A 17,027-nucleotide genomic window follows, 5' to 3' on the forward strand; every position below is an offset into this window, starting at 1 on the left:
CAGAGATGCCGAGAGAGAAGAGTAACCAGTCCAAGTGACTGTGTACTGGATCGCTTCATTACACTGACTTAGCCTGGACTTCACCTCCACCCCTCCTCCACCCATTCCCCAATTTATGATTTATATTTATTATATATCTATCATATTACATATTTATTATTCTGCCCAGCACTTAACAGCTCCAGACAGACCCAGTGCTTTCCTTTGTTGGCTTAGTGTGTCTTCCTTCACCGGCACGTAAGTTCTCAAAGGGCACAGAAGTTTTGTGTTCTGTGATCACTTTCTCATCCTGTTCACAGCTGGTGCTCAACTAACACATCCTGAAGGAAATACTGTTGGCCACTGAAAGTGAAATCATCATTTTTCCCCCCAAAAGAGACTCACTACGTTTTGAAAAATGTCTCATAGTGGGCAGGGAGAGGCTGGGGGATGGAAGGGAAAAGTGAGGGAAAATAGCACAGGGACCGCAGAGTTGAAGTCGGGCCACTGCACTGTGGTCAGTCAGTGACATGGGCACAAAGCCACTCCCCTCATGCTGGGGAGACAGGCCTCAGGAGAAACCAAACGTGCTGACACCTTGATCTTGAGTGGCTGGCCTCCAAAACTGAGAAGATAGACCTGTCTTGGTCATGACCCTGCAAGGGCTACGTGGTTAGGGCTGTTTTAGCAGACCAACACAAAAGGTCCTGTAGAGAACTCACAGCTGGGGTGTTGCGGTGGCCACCCTAATGTTTGTTTTTCTTATGTTGCATGAACAGAAGCAAATTATTCAGAATAACTTCTCAGTTGCATCATGTGTGGGTCAGAAACTATATTTGCTGGAGAGGCTTTTCTAAGAGAGGTGTTGGCGAATGTACCAGGCTCCCTCAGGAAGTATTCCATGAGGCGGAATGACCGCTTATTAGAAATGTCAGGGGACTCCAGCATAGATCCCGTGTTTGGACAGAAAAACGTGTGTGTTCCTTTTGATCCTGATGGTGTCTGTACAAATGGGTTGCGCATTGGTTGAAGAACAGAGTTCAGTAGTATATACATACATGTAGACCTCTTACTACGGTGAAAACGTGCATGGTTAAATATTTCTCAGCTTTGCTGATTTGATGGCTTACTGAGGGGAAAAAAGTGGAGTAAATATTCAAACGGCAGAGGTCAGTTATAGGACCTCCGAAATGTGGAATGGTGCCCAACTCAGATTCCAGAACCCCCAAAGTGAGACCGTATTAGCAGGAATTAACTTGTGCCAATGTCTCAAACCTATGGTGTGCAAAGCGGCCATCTCAATTTGATAAAGCCTAAACAAAGAAATAAATACAAACCCGATAGAATCGGGATGATTTGCTGGTGGTATCAGGAAAATGGTTTTCAGGGCGCAAACTGCAGCGACAAAACGGGGAGCCCCGGAAGTGAATTGCCGCCTGCCTGCACCACCTCCTTAGTTCACCCTTCAACTAGAGGGAGACCAGCCTTGGGCGGGGCGGTGGGCGGAGGAGAAAGGGGTCGGGGGGAGTGGGCCACCCCTATGCGGGTGCCGGGTTGTGCTCCAAGAACCACGTGGAGGCTCAGGCTACCCCCGGAGGACTGGGAGCCAACACCCGAACCCCTCGGGTTCAGGCCCCACCCCTCCAGAGGCCTCCCTTTCCCGGGTACCCAGGCTTCTCCAGCTGTAAGGATCGCACCCCCACCCCGCACAGGCCCCCCGCGGGACACCCGCGCAAGCGGCGCAGACGCTGGGAGAGGCCAGGGCAGTTCCAAGGCACAGGCCTCTGATCGGCGTACCCGCGGATCCTGAAGGGCAAACGCCGGGATGCCCTGGGATGGGGAGAGTCTCAGCCGCTTCGGTCGCCACTCGGGCCCCAAAGGGACGCGCGGAACCTTCGCGGGGACCGAGGGCTGACTGTGTCGCGGGCCCGCCGCGTGGGTTGGAGGCCGCGGGGCCGCGGGGCAGGCAGGTGCAGGCGCGCGGGATTCTGATTGGTCGCGGTGCCGCGGCGGCCCCGCCCCTCGCGCCCAGGCTTCGGCGGCAGGCCGCGTGCCCGTACGCGCCCCCGCCTGCCGCGCGCCCCCGCCGCCGTCCGCGCAGCCGCGTCCTCGAGCTCAGGTGGCGGGCGCGCGGCCGGGCCGGCGTCCCCACCCCCCGCGCCGGAGCGCCCCGGGAGCCGGAGGGGGGGCGCGGGCGGGGGGCGGGCGCCGCCGAGGCTTCCGTCTGGCTCGCGCGGCGGCGGCGGCAGAGGTCGCGCACTGATGCGGGTCGGAGCGGCGCGGGGAGGCGGTGGAGGCGGGAAGGAAGCTGCCAGAGGAGCCCCGCAGGTAAGCGCGGGAGCCCGCGGGCCAGGGAGGGGCCGCCGCGCCGGGACCCCCTGCGACCTCGGGGCAGGACCGAGAGCCGGGGGGTGGGGTAGGTCGCGCGGGGACCCGCTGCCGCTCCGCGAGGTGCCCGAGAGTGACAATGCATAGGCCCGGGCAAAAGTGCGGGTCCAGCAGGAGACGCGGGGATGCTGCGGACTTAGCGGCCGCGGTCCCCGCGCAATCCCGGCCCGGCCGCCCCTCCCCCGCCGTCCACCCGCGCGGCGCCCGGCGGTGCTGCCGCGGGTTGCGCGCGCCGGGTAGGGGGGTGGGAGGTGATGCCAGTGGGGGCCGGGAGGGGGGCTCCCGCAGGGAGGGGGACGGAGGAGGGGAGGCCCCGCGGCCCCGCGGCCCCGCGGCCCAGGCACCGCCTCGTCCGCTCCTGATTGCAGGCGCCTGTGAGCCGGATGCGGTGCGTGGACGAAAGATGCATCATGGAATGAACCCGAGCCCGGGGAGACGGATTTCTGGAGCAGCAGCAGCAGCAGCCGCCGCCCCCTCGCAGGCTGCTGGCCGCGGTCCTGTGGATCCAGCTGGCTCTGTGCTTCGGCCCCGCACAGCTTACGGGCGGTGAGTGACCGCAGGGTCCGCGGCGTGGGGGTGGGCGCCAGCAGGAGACTACCCTCCGCCGGGACCCCCGGAGTTTCTCCTATGCCTGCGCGCGGCGCGCCCAGGGCGCATGCACAGCCGCATGGTGCCTGGAGCTGCCCAGCGGCCCGCAGCCAGGCTCCTTGGAATGGGGCAAAATGAGCGGGCCCATTACCCTCACTTGGGCCGCGGGCGAGCCAGAGAAGGTGAGAGGGCACTTCTGTGCTGAGCGCGCGTTTGTGGGCCTGTGCCTGGTGTCAGAACCCTCAGCGGACAGGGACCAGGTGTCAGCTGTCAGATAGAAGCCGAGGCAAGTTGCCAACCCCCCCCCCCCATCCTCCTTGTGAGTGTGAAAGGTCTGAGGAACAGGCTAGTCTGGCAGACAGACGGGTCTGTCGGGAAGTTCACTTTCTCTTACCTCTGGAGGTGCTGAGTTCCTGCACTGCTGTGTGGGTGTATGGGGGCCAGGGGGGGGCACAGAGGGTCCCGTCAGGGGTGCTTCTGGGGGATGGCTTCGTATCTCCATGTCTGATTTACAGGGGAATGCATCCGTGGGAAGTGGGAGCTGGCTGAAAGAAAATGGAGAGCCTTGGTCCCCATCCGTGGCTGACCCTTTGTGTTTTGGGATCTGGGGGAGGGAGCTCTGTCTGCCTTGGTGGAGGAGAGGGAGGGAGGGAGTCCTGGATGCATTTGGGAGCTGATTGCTGTCCCTTCCGGATTTCTGAGAGAGCTTGCTCATGTGCCCCTGTGAAAGGGCAGACTCCTATGTTTCCCAGCTGAACTACTGTTCATGTATAAATAAGTGATAATTGGTGGAAAAGCAGGTATTGATTGCTATGGATAAACCATTTCCCATTTAAAATATTGCTGTTTCAGAGAGTGAAGGTGAACAAGGAGAGACATGAGTGGAAAACTAGTAAAGGGGGGTGGGGAGGGACAGCAGAGGAATCCAGGTCTCAGGCATTGTGCGGAAAGATCTGGACGTTTGGAGCATGGGGGAGCTTTTGGGGCGTGCACGTCTCAGGATTAGTGAGCGGATCCTTGCTTCATCCTAGGGACCCATTTTGGCTTTCTTTGCTTTTCTAACAGGGGGTGACTTTTGGGTGCTCTTAGTTCTATAGAAATGTGTCTGAGGTAGGTGTCCTTTTCACAGAGGACATGGTCAAATGGGAGGTCAGGCCAGCCACTGTGCCGTCTGAGGGGCTCTGGTTGGCCCCTCTGTGCTGCTCCAGAGTCAGCTCTGCTTCTGGGGTGTGTGGGAGCATGGGCAGGAGGGCACAAATGGGGCTGGGCCTCCTCCTTCCTTCATCGCTTCCTCCCGGTTCTAGCTTCGACCCCTCCAACCAGGTCCATGCCATCCTTCCATCTCCTCCATCCATTTCTTCCGCATAGGTGACGGATCGTTGGGGTTCTCTTGCCCACTGTTACTGGATGTGTGAGCTTCTCAGACTGGGCTGTGCTCCTGGTTCTGCTGTTCGTGTCCACAGAGATTCTCCTGAAGGATCTCAGAGCTCAGGGCACGGCCCAGCCCCCTGGGCTCACATCAGTCCTTTATCCCCTCTTGGGAGGGAGAAGACCTCAAGCACCATCCTCCAGGCCTTGAAGGAGAAGCAGGGAGGAAGGGTTAGCTGTTCCTTCTCAGCACTCACACGCTGCAGAAAGGATAGCCACCACCTCTGTTCCACGTGGCACTCCTTGAGGCTGCGAGAATGATTTCTGGGGGAGTATTTATCGTTTCACAATTCCTCTATGGATAAACAGCTCAGGTGGACAGGGTGGGGGGTGTTCTGTGGAGTACAGCACTCAGAGACTTCTTTTCCAGGGCAGAAGCTCAGGTGGAGGCTCCAGGATGGTAATGAAAACAAATCCCTTAATTCTAGACCTGTGCCTCCAAGGCTTTGATGTGTGTTCCGTCACCTGGAATCCTACTGAAAGGCAGGCTCTCATTCAGTTGTTCTGGGGTGGGGGAGATTCCACATTTCCGGCAAGCTCTCAGGTGATGCGTGGCTAATACTTCAAAGATCCCGCTGAGGAGCGGTGCTTTAGACTGAGGCGTCTTTGAACGTGTTGTTTCTTACCCCAGAATCACTCCCAGTTACCAAATGCAAGGGCCTAGCGGGGAGCAGAGAACTCCTAATCTTCCCATGGTGTCCAGAGCAGGAAACCAGCCCTCCCAGAGTGCTTTCCTTTGTTTGTTTGTTTGTTAATCAAAAAGGTGCATGTTTAATAGATAGTGTTCTAAAATGTGGACTTTCATTTTTGATGACTTTCACTGGGAAAAAAACACAGAACAGTAGTAAGGTATGATAGTCTGAGCTGGGAGGAAGAAATATGTGTCCAGTGCACATAATGCAGAAAAAGCCCAAACTAGATAGAGAGAAATTGAGGAGATAATCAGAGGAAGGGGGGAAAGAACTCTGTCACAAAAAAGCTGCTTTGTTCTGGAGAGGGAGACTCACTTCAGTTCTCTGAGTCCTAGGAGAGAATCCATGAGCCTGTGTTGGCTAGAGGTGACTTTTGGGTGGCTCTTTCCCGGTTGTCTTTTGTAAGTTAGGGAAAAGGACCTGCAATTGGGGCCACGAAGACCAAATATGCTTAGAGGACTAACAGCTAGTTTGCAGGGAGACACAGGACCTGCTGTCCCCAGAGTCTGCGCGGAGTGTGGTTTCAGCTGCTTCTGTCCCTGCAGAGACCTGCTGGGTGTTGACCTGCAGGGAAGAGGGCTCAGAGTTTGCTCTGTACGTCCATTCCTGAAGGCAGATCCATTAGTCCGTCCCTGTGCTGTCAGGAATGCAGGCAGAGCCCTGCGACTCCATAGCTTTGGGGCCTAGACCTTGGAAGCCCAGCATCCTCATCTGTAAACCAGGCATGGTGCTGCCTTGCTTCTGGGTTTGGTGTGTGGCTGGAAACCATGTAGCACGTAGTAAGTGAAAGTGGATATGCCAGAATCTTCCAGGCCCTTGGTTTATTCATTCAAAAAATCCCAAGTTCCTATCCATACCCTGTGCCAAGCACTGATGTGTACAATGTTCTTTTACCTAGAGCAACCCTCTCCTACTCTATAATCTTTTGTCCAATGAACAAGTTTCACTTGTTCAAAACAACTTTAAGTGCCATAGTCTCGTTCATATTTCCGTGGTCACTGGGCTGCCCCTCACCTGGGCTCTCACTGTGCCAAGTGTAACCCTCTCTCATCAAGCAGTCTCATCCGCTGAACCGGACGCCCACTGAAGGCAGGAACCCGGACTTTAGTAATGTCTGTATCTCAGGCGCTCAGCACAGCACATGACACCCAGGACAGGCTCAGCTGATGCTGGCTGACAGCAGAAAGGAGCCCCACATTCTTGCCACATTGTTTAGAAAATAATGACTCCCAGTGATCACTAAAGTGCCAGATTCATGACTATCAAGGCCACTTCTACTTGGAGGTGGCCTAAAAGGTTGGAGGTGAAATCAAGAAAGGTTCTAGAGCAGAGGTGGCCCTTAGGCTGAGGTCTGAGGGAGAGATGTTGGAGTGCTGCAAAGGGAGAGACACCTTGTGCAAAAGTGTGGGGGGCAGTCACTTGCTTGCCTGTTCAGGGAGAGTAAGGTTGACCTAGAACAGCAGATCCACGGGAAGCCAGGAGAGCAGGGCTGATCTAGAACAGCAGACCTGCAGGGAGCCAGGAGAGCAGGGCTGATCTAGAACAACACACCCATGGGGATTCAGGAGGGTGAGGCTGATTTAGAATGGCAGACCTGCAGGGAGCCAGGAGAGCAGGGCTGATCTAGAACAGTATACCTGTGGGGAGCCAGGAGGGTCAGGTTGATCTAGAACAGCAGACCTGCGGGGAGTCAGGAAGTTTGGGCTGACCCAGAACAGCAGATCTGTGGGGAGCCAGGAGAACAGGGGTGATCTAGAAAGGCACACCTGTGGGGAGCCAGGAGAGCAGGACTGATCTAGAATAGCACACCTGTGGGAAGCCAGGATGGTAAGGAGGGCAAGTGGGTTGGAACCCTGTTGTAAGGATCTTCGGAGACCGGTGAGGATTCTGAACATCTCGCTGCAGGCTGTGAGCACTTGCTGAGGGGTTTAGGGCAGGTGTGTGATTCTGTTGAGCTGTGCTTAGTCTCCTGTTTCTGCTTGCAAATCCCTGACCTGGGGCTCTCCCCCCACCCCCAGCTGCCCTCTCCATGTGTCAGAGTTATGGCCCCAGTGCGGGGAATGGGGCTTCTTGAGTTCTTGCTGTGGCTGTGGCATTGGGCTGCGTGCTTGCTGTGAGGGACGCATGTTTTCTCGGCTACTGATTCCGAGATGCCACTCTCTCCTTGGAGTCTCATTGAGAAGGTTTTCTCACCTGGCAGAGTGGGAGCTTTTCATACAACGTGGTGTCTAAAAGTCATGGTTTCAAAGTGTGCTGGATCTGTAAGCCTGAGTCCCAACTTCTCAAGCTACAAAGTATGTGTCTTCAGCCAAAGGCCACCTTAATACATGGGAACAGCATGGAAACTCTTTCGATTTATCCACAAGGTGGAATCTGAGAGCTTTTGGAGACATGAGAAGGATTTCCTGCAGCAGGCGGCAAATCTCTCCGCTCAGAGGCCTGAGTGGTGAGGTGGAGAGGGAGTCCGCGATTCTCTAATTCCTGTGGGGTAGTGAAGAACACAGGTGAAGATCTCTCTCCTGTAAATATTGATTGGATATGCAAAGAAAAGCACCCACGGTCTCTGCCCCTGGCGTTGGAGGCAAATTTCAAAAGCTTCCAAAAGGCCGGGAGACTTGCCCTTTGGCCGGGAAGATCTGCTGCGGCACGAGGGGCCGTGGTCTTCACAGAGTCGCCGTCAAGTCCAGCCTCTGCCGCTATAGCCACGTGACTTTGGGCAGGTGCGCACCTTCTCCCTGGCTCAGTCCTTGCCACGTTGCTGACTCTGTTTGAGTCTGTGATTGCAGGAATGTGATGGGTTTTGACCTTGCCGTAAAGCTGGTTCTCTGTCTCACCTCTATGCCCTGGTCTTTCGTGAGTGCCTGCTGTATGCCCTGGGGATGCACAGCGAGGGGCCGCAGTCCTGCTCCCCGGGGAACCTGGCAAGTGAGGACTGGTTTCTTCTCAAAAGCTCAGATGCAAAATGCTTGTGTCAAATGATTTTTTCCCCACATATATTTTAAATTCACTATAAAACTTAGTTTTATTTATTGTTAGTGATGAGAAAGGCGATTTTTCTCAGGCTACTTTTCTCTGTCCTTGTCTTATCTTGCAAGTCCATTTGGTGTTTGACAACTGGAATAACTACACGTAGCAACGGTACATCTAAATGGACCATTGGGATCCTTGTCTCTGCCTTCAGGGAAAGAAGAGGAAGAAAAAGCGCCTTTCTAATTTGTTTCCATTCGCATTTCACCAAAACCGACCAGAGCATTTAGGGCAGATACACCAAATACATAAACTCCTGTCTCAGATATGCCGTTTCATCAATTTCCTGTTGCATTCTCACAAGGATGAGCTATTCACCTGTTGCCACGCAGGGACGACTGGAAACAGACGGGGCAGAGTTTGGGGCTGGCCACTACCTGAGGGTTGGGTAGGTGAGTGAATCATCAGTCAGTGTGCGACACGCTGGGACCCTGAGGGTCGTTTCGTCCTCAGACTCCTCCTTGGACCTCCTGAACACGGGCTGTGTTCAGTGATCACGTGTCGTAGCCTACTGGATCCCCGTGGCCTCTGACTGAGGCTGGCAGCCGCTGACCTTTATTTTACAGACAAGGAAACTGAGGCACGGAAGATCAACAGTCACTCGGTGTTGCCCAGCTGGTGAGTGAGGCACAGCGACCCAAATTATTGGTTTTACTGCAAGCTTTTCCTGTAGGCGTGGAAATCCCTATTGCTAGACGCATTTTTTAAAAAAATTGTATTTCAAGGTGAGCATCCCTTTGTAAGCCAGAGTTACCGAACATTTCGGGACTTTGGTCCTTCCCGCCCTGATATTAAAGGAGTTCTTGTAACTGGAGAGGGCAAAACATCCAAGCAGATCTACCACACGGGACCCCATAATCAAGACAAAGTGAAGGCTGGAGTGCCTGAGCCTGGAGCTCTGAAGGGAGGAAGGGAAGCAGCCAGAAGCCATGAACACCCAACCCCCGCCCCCGTCCCCCCGCCCTGGGCAGCTCTGCAGCCAAAGAGCGAGGAGGCGGGCAAGGGGCACAGCACTGGTCTGGCTCAGCCTTGCTGAGGGGCACAGGGTGGGCCCAGGGAGTCTGGGACTCTGCAGGCGGCTGTTCCTCATCCCACCTTCTGCTTATTGTCACTCCTGGTCCTCCTCGGTGAGGCCCTTCTCCCTGTGACAAGGCCAAGCACCAGTAAAAGCTTCTGGTAATGGGTGATTACTGTGTGGTGTGCGCGTGTTTTCACACGAACCTTACCCCGCCTCTGATCTTCTTGATAACTGGGTTAAAATGAGATTTTGATTCCCCCCCTCCTCTTTTTTTTTTTTTCTTCAATTTGAAGAAACATCTTCAGCAATGTGGATCTTCTAAGGTGTACAGAATAGACAATGCAGGTTAGGAGCCAGGCCTGTGGGTCAAGACTTTCCTCTGAGTCCTGTGGGCCCAGCTGGGCCACCTGTGTACCCCATTGTGTGATGCAGGTGATAATGGAGTTAGTATCAATGGAAGCGTAGAAGGGTAACTGTGCCCTAGGGTCACGTAAGTGAGGAGACGTCCCCGCCGGAGGGTTAACTCTGAGGTGACAACAGGGTTTGGTAGCTGATGAAAATGGAGACTGCTGTTTGCTGTGCAGGAAGACTCATTTGATGGTCCGAGCCCAAGACACTCAGTTTTAGGGAAGGATTTGGCCCCAACATTTCTTCTGCATTGTGGAAAAGATTGCTTCCTTCTATAAGACAGAAGGAATTAGCCACTTAAGAAGGAAAACAAACAAATAATCAAGTTGCTCACAAAGTGGAATTAAGAGTGTGTTTTAAAATGGCTTCTTAATTGAGAGTATTGTAATTGCTTTATTAATCTGCAGCAAGGTAAACTGGGAACATCAGAGAGATAAAACAAAAGAATTCCTGACGTTATTTGGAAATGACAGCGCACTTGGGAGCACATTAGCTGTGGAGCCTCTGTGACTGCACTCTGGAGGGAGGGCCCCGCGGGCCCCAGGGAGACCACGTGTGCACCGGCCACGCGCAGTCCTGGGCTCTGGGAACGGACTTTTGTTCTCAGAAGGGAGGGAGGCTGCAGAGCCCGTAAACTTGATCAATGATCATTCATCATTATCCCAATAAATTGATCATTCATCATTATCCCAATAAACCTTCTTTGGAAATGAAGGTTTGAAGGTTTGATGTGGTTGTCTGATGTTTCTGTTTGAAATTGGTGACTTTTATCTCCTGGAATGACCAGCGTGGGAGCAGAGCTGAATGGGGAGGGTCACTCAGGTACCATATTCCTATTCCTCAGAGTAACAAAACACAGATCTTCTTTTCTTTGGTCTGCCTGCATTTATGAGAGATGTGTGTGATGACACCAGTGAGTCAGGAATGGGGAAGTTCTCTTCAGAAAGAAAGAAAATCCATTCTTGCGGTGGGTCCTTTCACATCTGTGCATGTCCGACATTGGGACAGATCTGGCTGGTTTCCCAATTTAGAACCTCATGTGTGGAATATCCCTCGGATTTCCCTGATCCCTCCAACTTAGAAGACGCTGGTCCTGTCCTGGTGAGAAACAAACTTGTCTTGCAGGAATGTGATTGACAGGGGGTTAACCCCGAGAGGGGCTCCCAGTCCTTCGATGAGCCCCCAGCTGTCACCTGATGCAGAGTCACCTGAGGTCATGATGCATTTTAGCATTTTCGTTCAGGAGACGCATGTGTACATTCAGTGCTGCTATGACAGCACGTGCGCGATGGCTCTGTGTTTAGGTCACCCTCGCGGTTTGCTGTGGAGCTTCTGAATTGCTGTGTGGACATCAAAGCCTTGCCCAGACTTTCCCCTTTGTATGGTGATGGGGGACTTGGATTGTTCCTGTCGCCCTTGCATTGACACCACTGCTCTGTGGATGATAGGGGCTCGTTTGCTTGTCAGGAGGGTACGTGGTAATGTCTTGAGGCTGAGAGCTGGAGAAAGCGCAGGAAGCCCGTGTTCCTGTCATGGCCACCAGCTGGCTAGGGGAGGGCCCCCTATTACGACCTGTGAAACAGGAACAGTGGTGCTTCTGCCTCCAGGGATGCTGTGGGGATCCACTGTGTTCACAGAAGTGTCAGTGTTGGCGGGATCCAAGCCATGGCCCACAGACCGGTCACAGAAGCTTGCTCTGCTGGCTGCGCGGGCTTACAGAGCCTCCTGCGTCCCAACAGATACAGAAAACAGTGGTGCTGGCCTGAGGCCCCAGGTGGCCAGTTCAGGGACACAGACACCGTGGAGGGTGGGTCCTCGGTGAAGCTTCATGGCAGAGACCCTGGGGGCGGGGGGAGGAGCGGAGAAGGTTCCCACAGACAACCGTCCAGCTGAGTGTTGAGCAGTAAGTATGTTTTCCAGGGAGGGAAGCTGTTGAGCCCTGAGCCCTGGAAGAGGAGTCGTCTGTGCTGAAAATGTACTGCAATGAAACCTGCCCAGGGCAGGTAGATGGGGAAGAGACACGGGAAGGAAGCGGGACAGACAGGTGGGACCTGCAGGCGGCACTCCTGCAGAGGCACTGCGAGCCCACAATGCCTGTATTTGGGGTGGGATGTGATTGGATCTTTGCTTTAGGAAGGGATATTTTTATCGAGGTGAGGGATGGAGGGGAGGTGGAGAGATCTCCACTCATTGTCTTTATTGTGTTCCGGGGTAGGGGTGACTCGGGGGGAGGACACAATGCGGAAAGGACAGAGCCCTGCCCTCCGGATGTACTCTAGTGCGGCCAGTCAGGAAGCTTTCCATGGGCCCAGGAACGATTCTGGGAGGGCTCTGAGCAGAGGGGAACAGGTGCGTGTCAAGACTTTTTTTAAAAAAATTTATTTGACAGAGATCACAAGTAGGCAGAGAGGAGGCAGGGAGAGGGGGAAGCAGGCTCCCTGCTGAGCAGGGAGCCTGATGCAGGGCTCGATCCCAGGACCCTGGGATCATGACCTGAGCTGAAGGCACAGGCTTTAACCTATACGCCCCCATAGGTGCATATCAAGGAAGGCTGGCCATGGGTGGAGATGGAGAGAGACGAGCTGCTGGTGGTCAGGCTGGGTCATGTGCAGTGACGCAGGTGAGGCCCTGTTGATCAGGAGGAGGCTGCCGCTGCCTGTAGAACATCCTTTCAGTAGCCATCTGCCCAGCATGTGCGGGGGACAGAGACCCGAACTGCGTGGAGGGGCTGCCAGGGCAGCTGGCTGAGCGGAGAAGAGGATTGGAGGGTGGAGCCCGGGCTGTTCCCACACTCCCCAGCACAGAGGAAGAGGAAGAGGTGGAGGAGGAGTGGGGGAGGAGGTGGGGGAGGAGCAGGGAGGAGGAGGAGAGGGGGAGGAGGGAAGAGGAAGAGGCAGTGGCATTTGCTCATAGCCTGTGGAGGCAGTAAGGGTACAGCCACCACCGCGGAGTTCGACCCAGCTATTGGTGGCTCCTAACGTCTTGGGGCCCGGAGATTGATTCTTCTGTCATTTTCCGGGTGATGTTTGAGCACCTTGGATTCTGGGTATGTGTGCCAATGGGCCGGAAGGGAGGGCAGGATGCGCAGGGCAGGCAGCCCACCTGTGCACAGGTATGGGGTCTGCACTGCAGCAGAGCCTTGGTGGGGAGTGCAGAGCTGGAGGTCGGCAGGCCCTCCCTCCTGGGGACATGGTGCAGGGATGCACATGAGTGTGGTGGTCGGGGCGGGGGTGTGTGTGTACGGGCGTGCGGTGGTGGGGTCGGTGGTGCTGTTTGCTCAGTGTAGGGGTGCGTGAGCATGGTGGTCGGGGCGGGGGCCCTATGTGCTCAGAGCAGGGGGGCATGTGCATGAGTGTGGTGGTGGGGCTGGGGGTGGGCGCTGTGTGCTCCGTACAGGCATGTGTGTGTGCGTCAGCGTGGTTGCCGGGGCGCTGGGTGCTGGGTGCAGGGGCGTGTATATGTGAGTGCAGTGGCGGGGGCGGGGCCTCCTCCACCCAGGTGCTGGGTGCTGTGCGCTCCACCCTTTGGCAGCCCCGGCTTTCAGTCCTTCAAAGACTCAGTCCTCATGGGCTTTCAGTAAGTCTTCATTGAGCGACCCCTCTGTCACCCACACCCCGTGACCAGTGCTGTCACCTCTGAATCAGCAAGTCACATGAACCTCTCCAGGCTTTGGTTTCCTCATGGGCAATTGGGGTGGTGGGCTGTTCCTCTGCACTTCTTGGGGGCAGAGGGGGCACATGGAGGAGGCAGGTCAGGGGACAGAAGCTTTATAAACACAAGACACAGCGGGATGACTGTCGGCCCAGAAGCTGAGCTCTCTCCTCGGGGCCTGGGGTGTGTCAGGGCTCGGCATGAAGCGCCCTTCGCGTGTGGGGCCTGACCCTGGGAGAGCTCAGGCGGGGTGGGGGGTGCTCCTGCTTGGGCCCTGCCATGGGTGGACCGGGGGAGGAGTCCTGTCTGCGGATGGAGAAGGTCCTCGAGCCCACAGGAGGGACGCACCTGCAGTCGTCCCTGGGCTCAGGGCCATTTTCATGCTCGCACAAGCCTCGGGGAGGGGAATTTGCACACATGTGGGGGCAGTGATTTACCATAGTGCTCAGAGTCTGCAGCAGGGGAGGGCTTCCTCCACATGCCCCCTCTGTCTCCCTTTATCCCAGGCACCACCTCAGCTGCTGGAGCCACTGGGCCAGTGGGACACGGGGGGCAGGGGGTTGTGTTTAGATCCAGGAGTCACCAAGGGCTTTGTCCATGTCCAGTGCCAGTCTGTGGTTGCTGCGGATCGTGTCTTCACTTACAACGCTGGGATCCCACTGACTCTTTACCCGACTGCACTCTGTGTGATCTAGAAACTTTGTAACGGTTTCTCCTGAGCACGGTTGTGCACTGGGACCAAGGGCAGCCCTGGCATCGGGCCTCTGCAGGGAATGTTAGGTTCCTTTTCCAGGGTGGGCTCCGGGCTGGCTCTCCTGAGCTCTGGAAGCACAGAGGGATGGAGTCTGTTCTGGCCTCATGGCTGGTCGGCGGGTCAGTAGGCTCCTTAGTGGTTTGGCAGCCAAGATCTGAGACCATGGGATGAAGAGATACTGTTGAATCGAGAATTTTTTACTTCAGACTCTTCCTTCCCTTTGGCTTTGGATGCCTGTGTCACTGGCAAGAAGGACACTGGTTTGGTCTTCAACCCTGTCCTGCCCTCGGCCAGTGCAGCCCTGAAGGGCCCGAGATTTTCCTCACTGTAGCCTGCCGAATTCAAGCAGGGCTTTGAGCTGCTGTGGGCGAGGAACTGAGGTGGTCTTGCCAGCCTCTGCCTGCCTCCCGTTGCATGGTTAGTCCTAACCAAAGGAACTTAGTAAGTGCTTACTGTGTGTAAGTCCTGCTTTAGGAGCTCAGACGAGACATGGGGGTGAGGACCTGGCATCAGGTGTGGGCAGTCCACAGACCTGTGACTTAAACGACAGCACTTCATGTTGTTGCAGTTCTGGAGGCTGGACATCAGAGGTCAGGGGCCAGCGAGGTCCATGCAGATGGCCGCCTTCTTGCTGGGGCCCCACGTGGCCATTCCTGCCGTGTGTGGTGGGTAGAGGGAGTGGGGAGAGGGAGAGGGAGCTCCCCGGAGTCCCTTCTCACGAGACACCAGCCATAGTGGCTCAGGGCTCCAACCTCATGACCTCTGTTAAGCTCAGTCACCTCCTCCAGTCGCTCAGGGGGATTTGGGCTTCAACATATGAGTCTGGGGGTAAGGGGGGACAGAAGTCAGCCCTTGCCAGGTACCTGAGGCAGACCAGTGTGAATTTTGATGAAGGGGTACTGTGAGGCCTCAGAGCTCAGGGGAGAGCAGAGAAGGCTTCCAGGAGGAGGTGATCCCAGAGCTGAGCTCTGAAGGAAGAATGGCATGTGTGCAAATGTGCGTGTGTGTGTGTGTGTGAGAGAGAGAGAGCGAGAGAGAGAAGGGGGGTGTTAACAATCTGCTGTTTTCCAATTCGTGTGTTTTCTTAAGTCATTCCCTGAACGTTCCCCGCGGTTTGCTCTACACAGAACTTGGAGACACTGATGTGGGGCCCGGGGATGATCCGGAAGCTCACATGTGCAGTTTCCCAAATTACAGGCCATAATGTTTGCTCTAACCTCATCAGCCAACTGCTAGACACTCCCAGTATTTGATTACAGCTGCTGGCCCCTAAAAAAATCAATTGCAAGTGGGTCCCCAGGCCACCAAGTGGGCCATGTCTGGCTTAGGTCAGGTAAACATTGAATTACTGCTGGAGTGGGCCTGCGGAGAAGTGATGGGTTAATACCTACAGTAATAGGAGGTTGGCTCGGATTGCATTTTCAGTCGCTTTGCATCTATCTCTCCCGGGGCGGTTTCTCCTCTCCCAGTTGGACGTTTCCTTTGTTCCTCCCCCTCCTCCTTCCAACCTTCCCAGTTGAAGCGCACAGGGCTTCTGACCGACCTGTGGGTCCAGGTGTGGTGGCGGTGCCTGAGCTCTTCAGGGGCCTCCTCCAGGCCGATGGGGTGGGCGGTGGCCAGGCCAGCTGAGGTCGGGCTCCCCACAGTCACCCCGTCTACTCACTGCCTCCTCGGAGCCCTCCACCGCATTCTAGCTTCCAGACGTGGGTGACCCCACTCCGGCGCACGGGTGTGTGCAGACTGGCGTGAGGAGCCTCACATGTATTCGTTACCTGAAAAGAGTCCAGAACATCCCAGCCTCAGGGCCAACTGCTCAGGGCCCTTGCTCAGGCAAGGGAGGACACGGTGGCCAGGGGCTTGGGAAATTGTTTCTCATACTTAGGGTTTCCTTGTTTTTGAAGTTTTGGACTTAAACGCCTGGGCTGGGGACCAGAATGTGCTGGGGACCTTTGGGTGGAGAGGCCGGGCTCACCGGGATGGGCAGGTGCCTTTGGAGTCGCCCCGCGGTTAAACCCCTCACTCCCCTGGCTGTGGCACGCGCCGCAATTTAGAAAGACTGCTGTCCAGCCGTTTCACTCTAAATAGTAAAACAAGTAAGCCTCGAAGAGGCAGCGATCATTTGCTGAGCAAGAATATTCTGAGTCGTTCTGATGTGCGAGGCTCTGGGCCAGCCAGGGTGTGAATCAGAGATGTACAATAGGCAGGACCCAAGGCCTGCGTTGTCTGGAAAGTCACATGTGGGAAATAGTCATCTTTATTTCTCCCCCCGTGAAAACATAGTAAATGTCTTGGTCGTTCAGACCCGTGGCCTACCCAGCGTGGGCCTTGGACACGCACCCATGCTGCAGGGACCTCGGAGGGGGGATTAATCACCGCTGAGCGGGTGGACTGGGGGTCTCCCAGCAGGCTGGCAGTGGAGCCAGGATGGGGACCCTGATTTCCTCTCCCTGAGGGCTTCCCTGTGATGTCACTTGCCTTCCTGCAGATAGGTGGGGGCTGTAACGGTGGCCACCTCCCAGGGGTTCTCTGGCTTAGACGAGGTCACATGTGGAAAAGCACTTACAGCAGTGTCTGGGCCAGCCTGCGAGCTCCGCGGCTGCGAGCCATCCGTACCTCCTGTGCATCTCATTCTCCACAAATCCTCTTCAGCCTGCCTTGGGCAGGTGCTTTCCCTCACATCTTGGGTTTTAGACTTTGTGCATTCACGAGCAACTCTGCCCTCCCTTAAATTTCCCTTGGACACATTCATGGTTGGGGGGTACTCGGATAAGCTGGTACTTTCTTGCAGACTTTACTATGCAGCTGTTCTTCACCCCGTGGAGGATCCGTCTGCCCCATGTGTCCTCATCTGTCCCTGTGCCAGGTCTGTCCCCTGGGGCCTGAGGGTCCAGCCCCTGGAGGCTGGGTTGTGGGGCACTGGCAGTCAGCTGCCCACAGCTGGCGTGGCAGGTCCCTTTCTGAGGGTGTGGGGAATGTGATTGGTGGCGCTACCAGGGTTTCCCAACGCACGGGGTGATGGGTCCCGAGGCCTGAGTGAAGAAATGACAGCTCCCAGTGAACACGGTTCCCGAGCCAGACCTGTTCACACTGAGAC

General features: G+C 55.7%; 1 protein-coding gene across 1 annotated transcript in view; it reads left to right on the plus strand.

Annotated features, from left to right (window-relative positions):
- Nucleotides 1-2,770: 2,770 nt before the first annotated feature.
- SUSD4 (sushi domain containing 4) overlaps nucleotides 2,771-17,027 on the plus strand; it is a 77,455-nt gene continuing 63,198 nt past the window's right edge. Inside the window, 2 exon segments of the mRNA XM_045076678.1 lie at nucleotides 2,771-2,794; nucleotides 2,796-2,913. Of these exon segments, the coding sequence (XP_044932613.1) occupies nucleotides 2,771-2,794; nucleotides 2,796-2,913 (142 nt within the window).

The sequence above is a fragment of the Mustela putorius genome, unplaced genomic scaffold, assembly GCF_011764305.1.
Source record: "Mustela putorius furo isolate JIRA1106 unplaced genomic scaffold, ASM1176430v1.1 tig00000179_pilon_pilon_pilon, whole genome shotgun sequence".
NCBI classification, from domain to species: domain Eukaryota; kingdom Metazoa; phylum Chordata; class Mammalia; order Carnivora; family Mustelidae; genus Mustela; species Mustela putorius.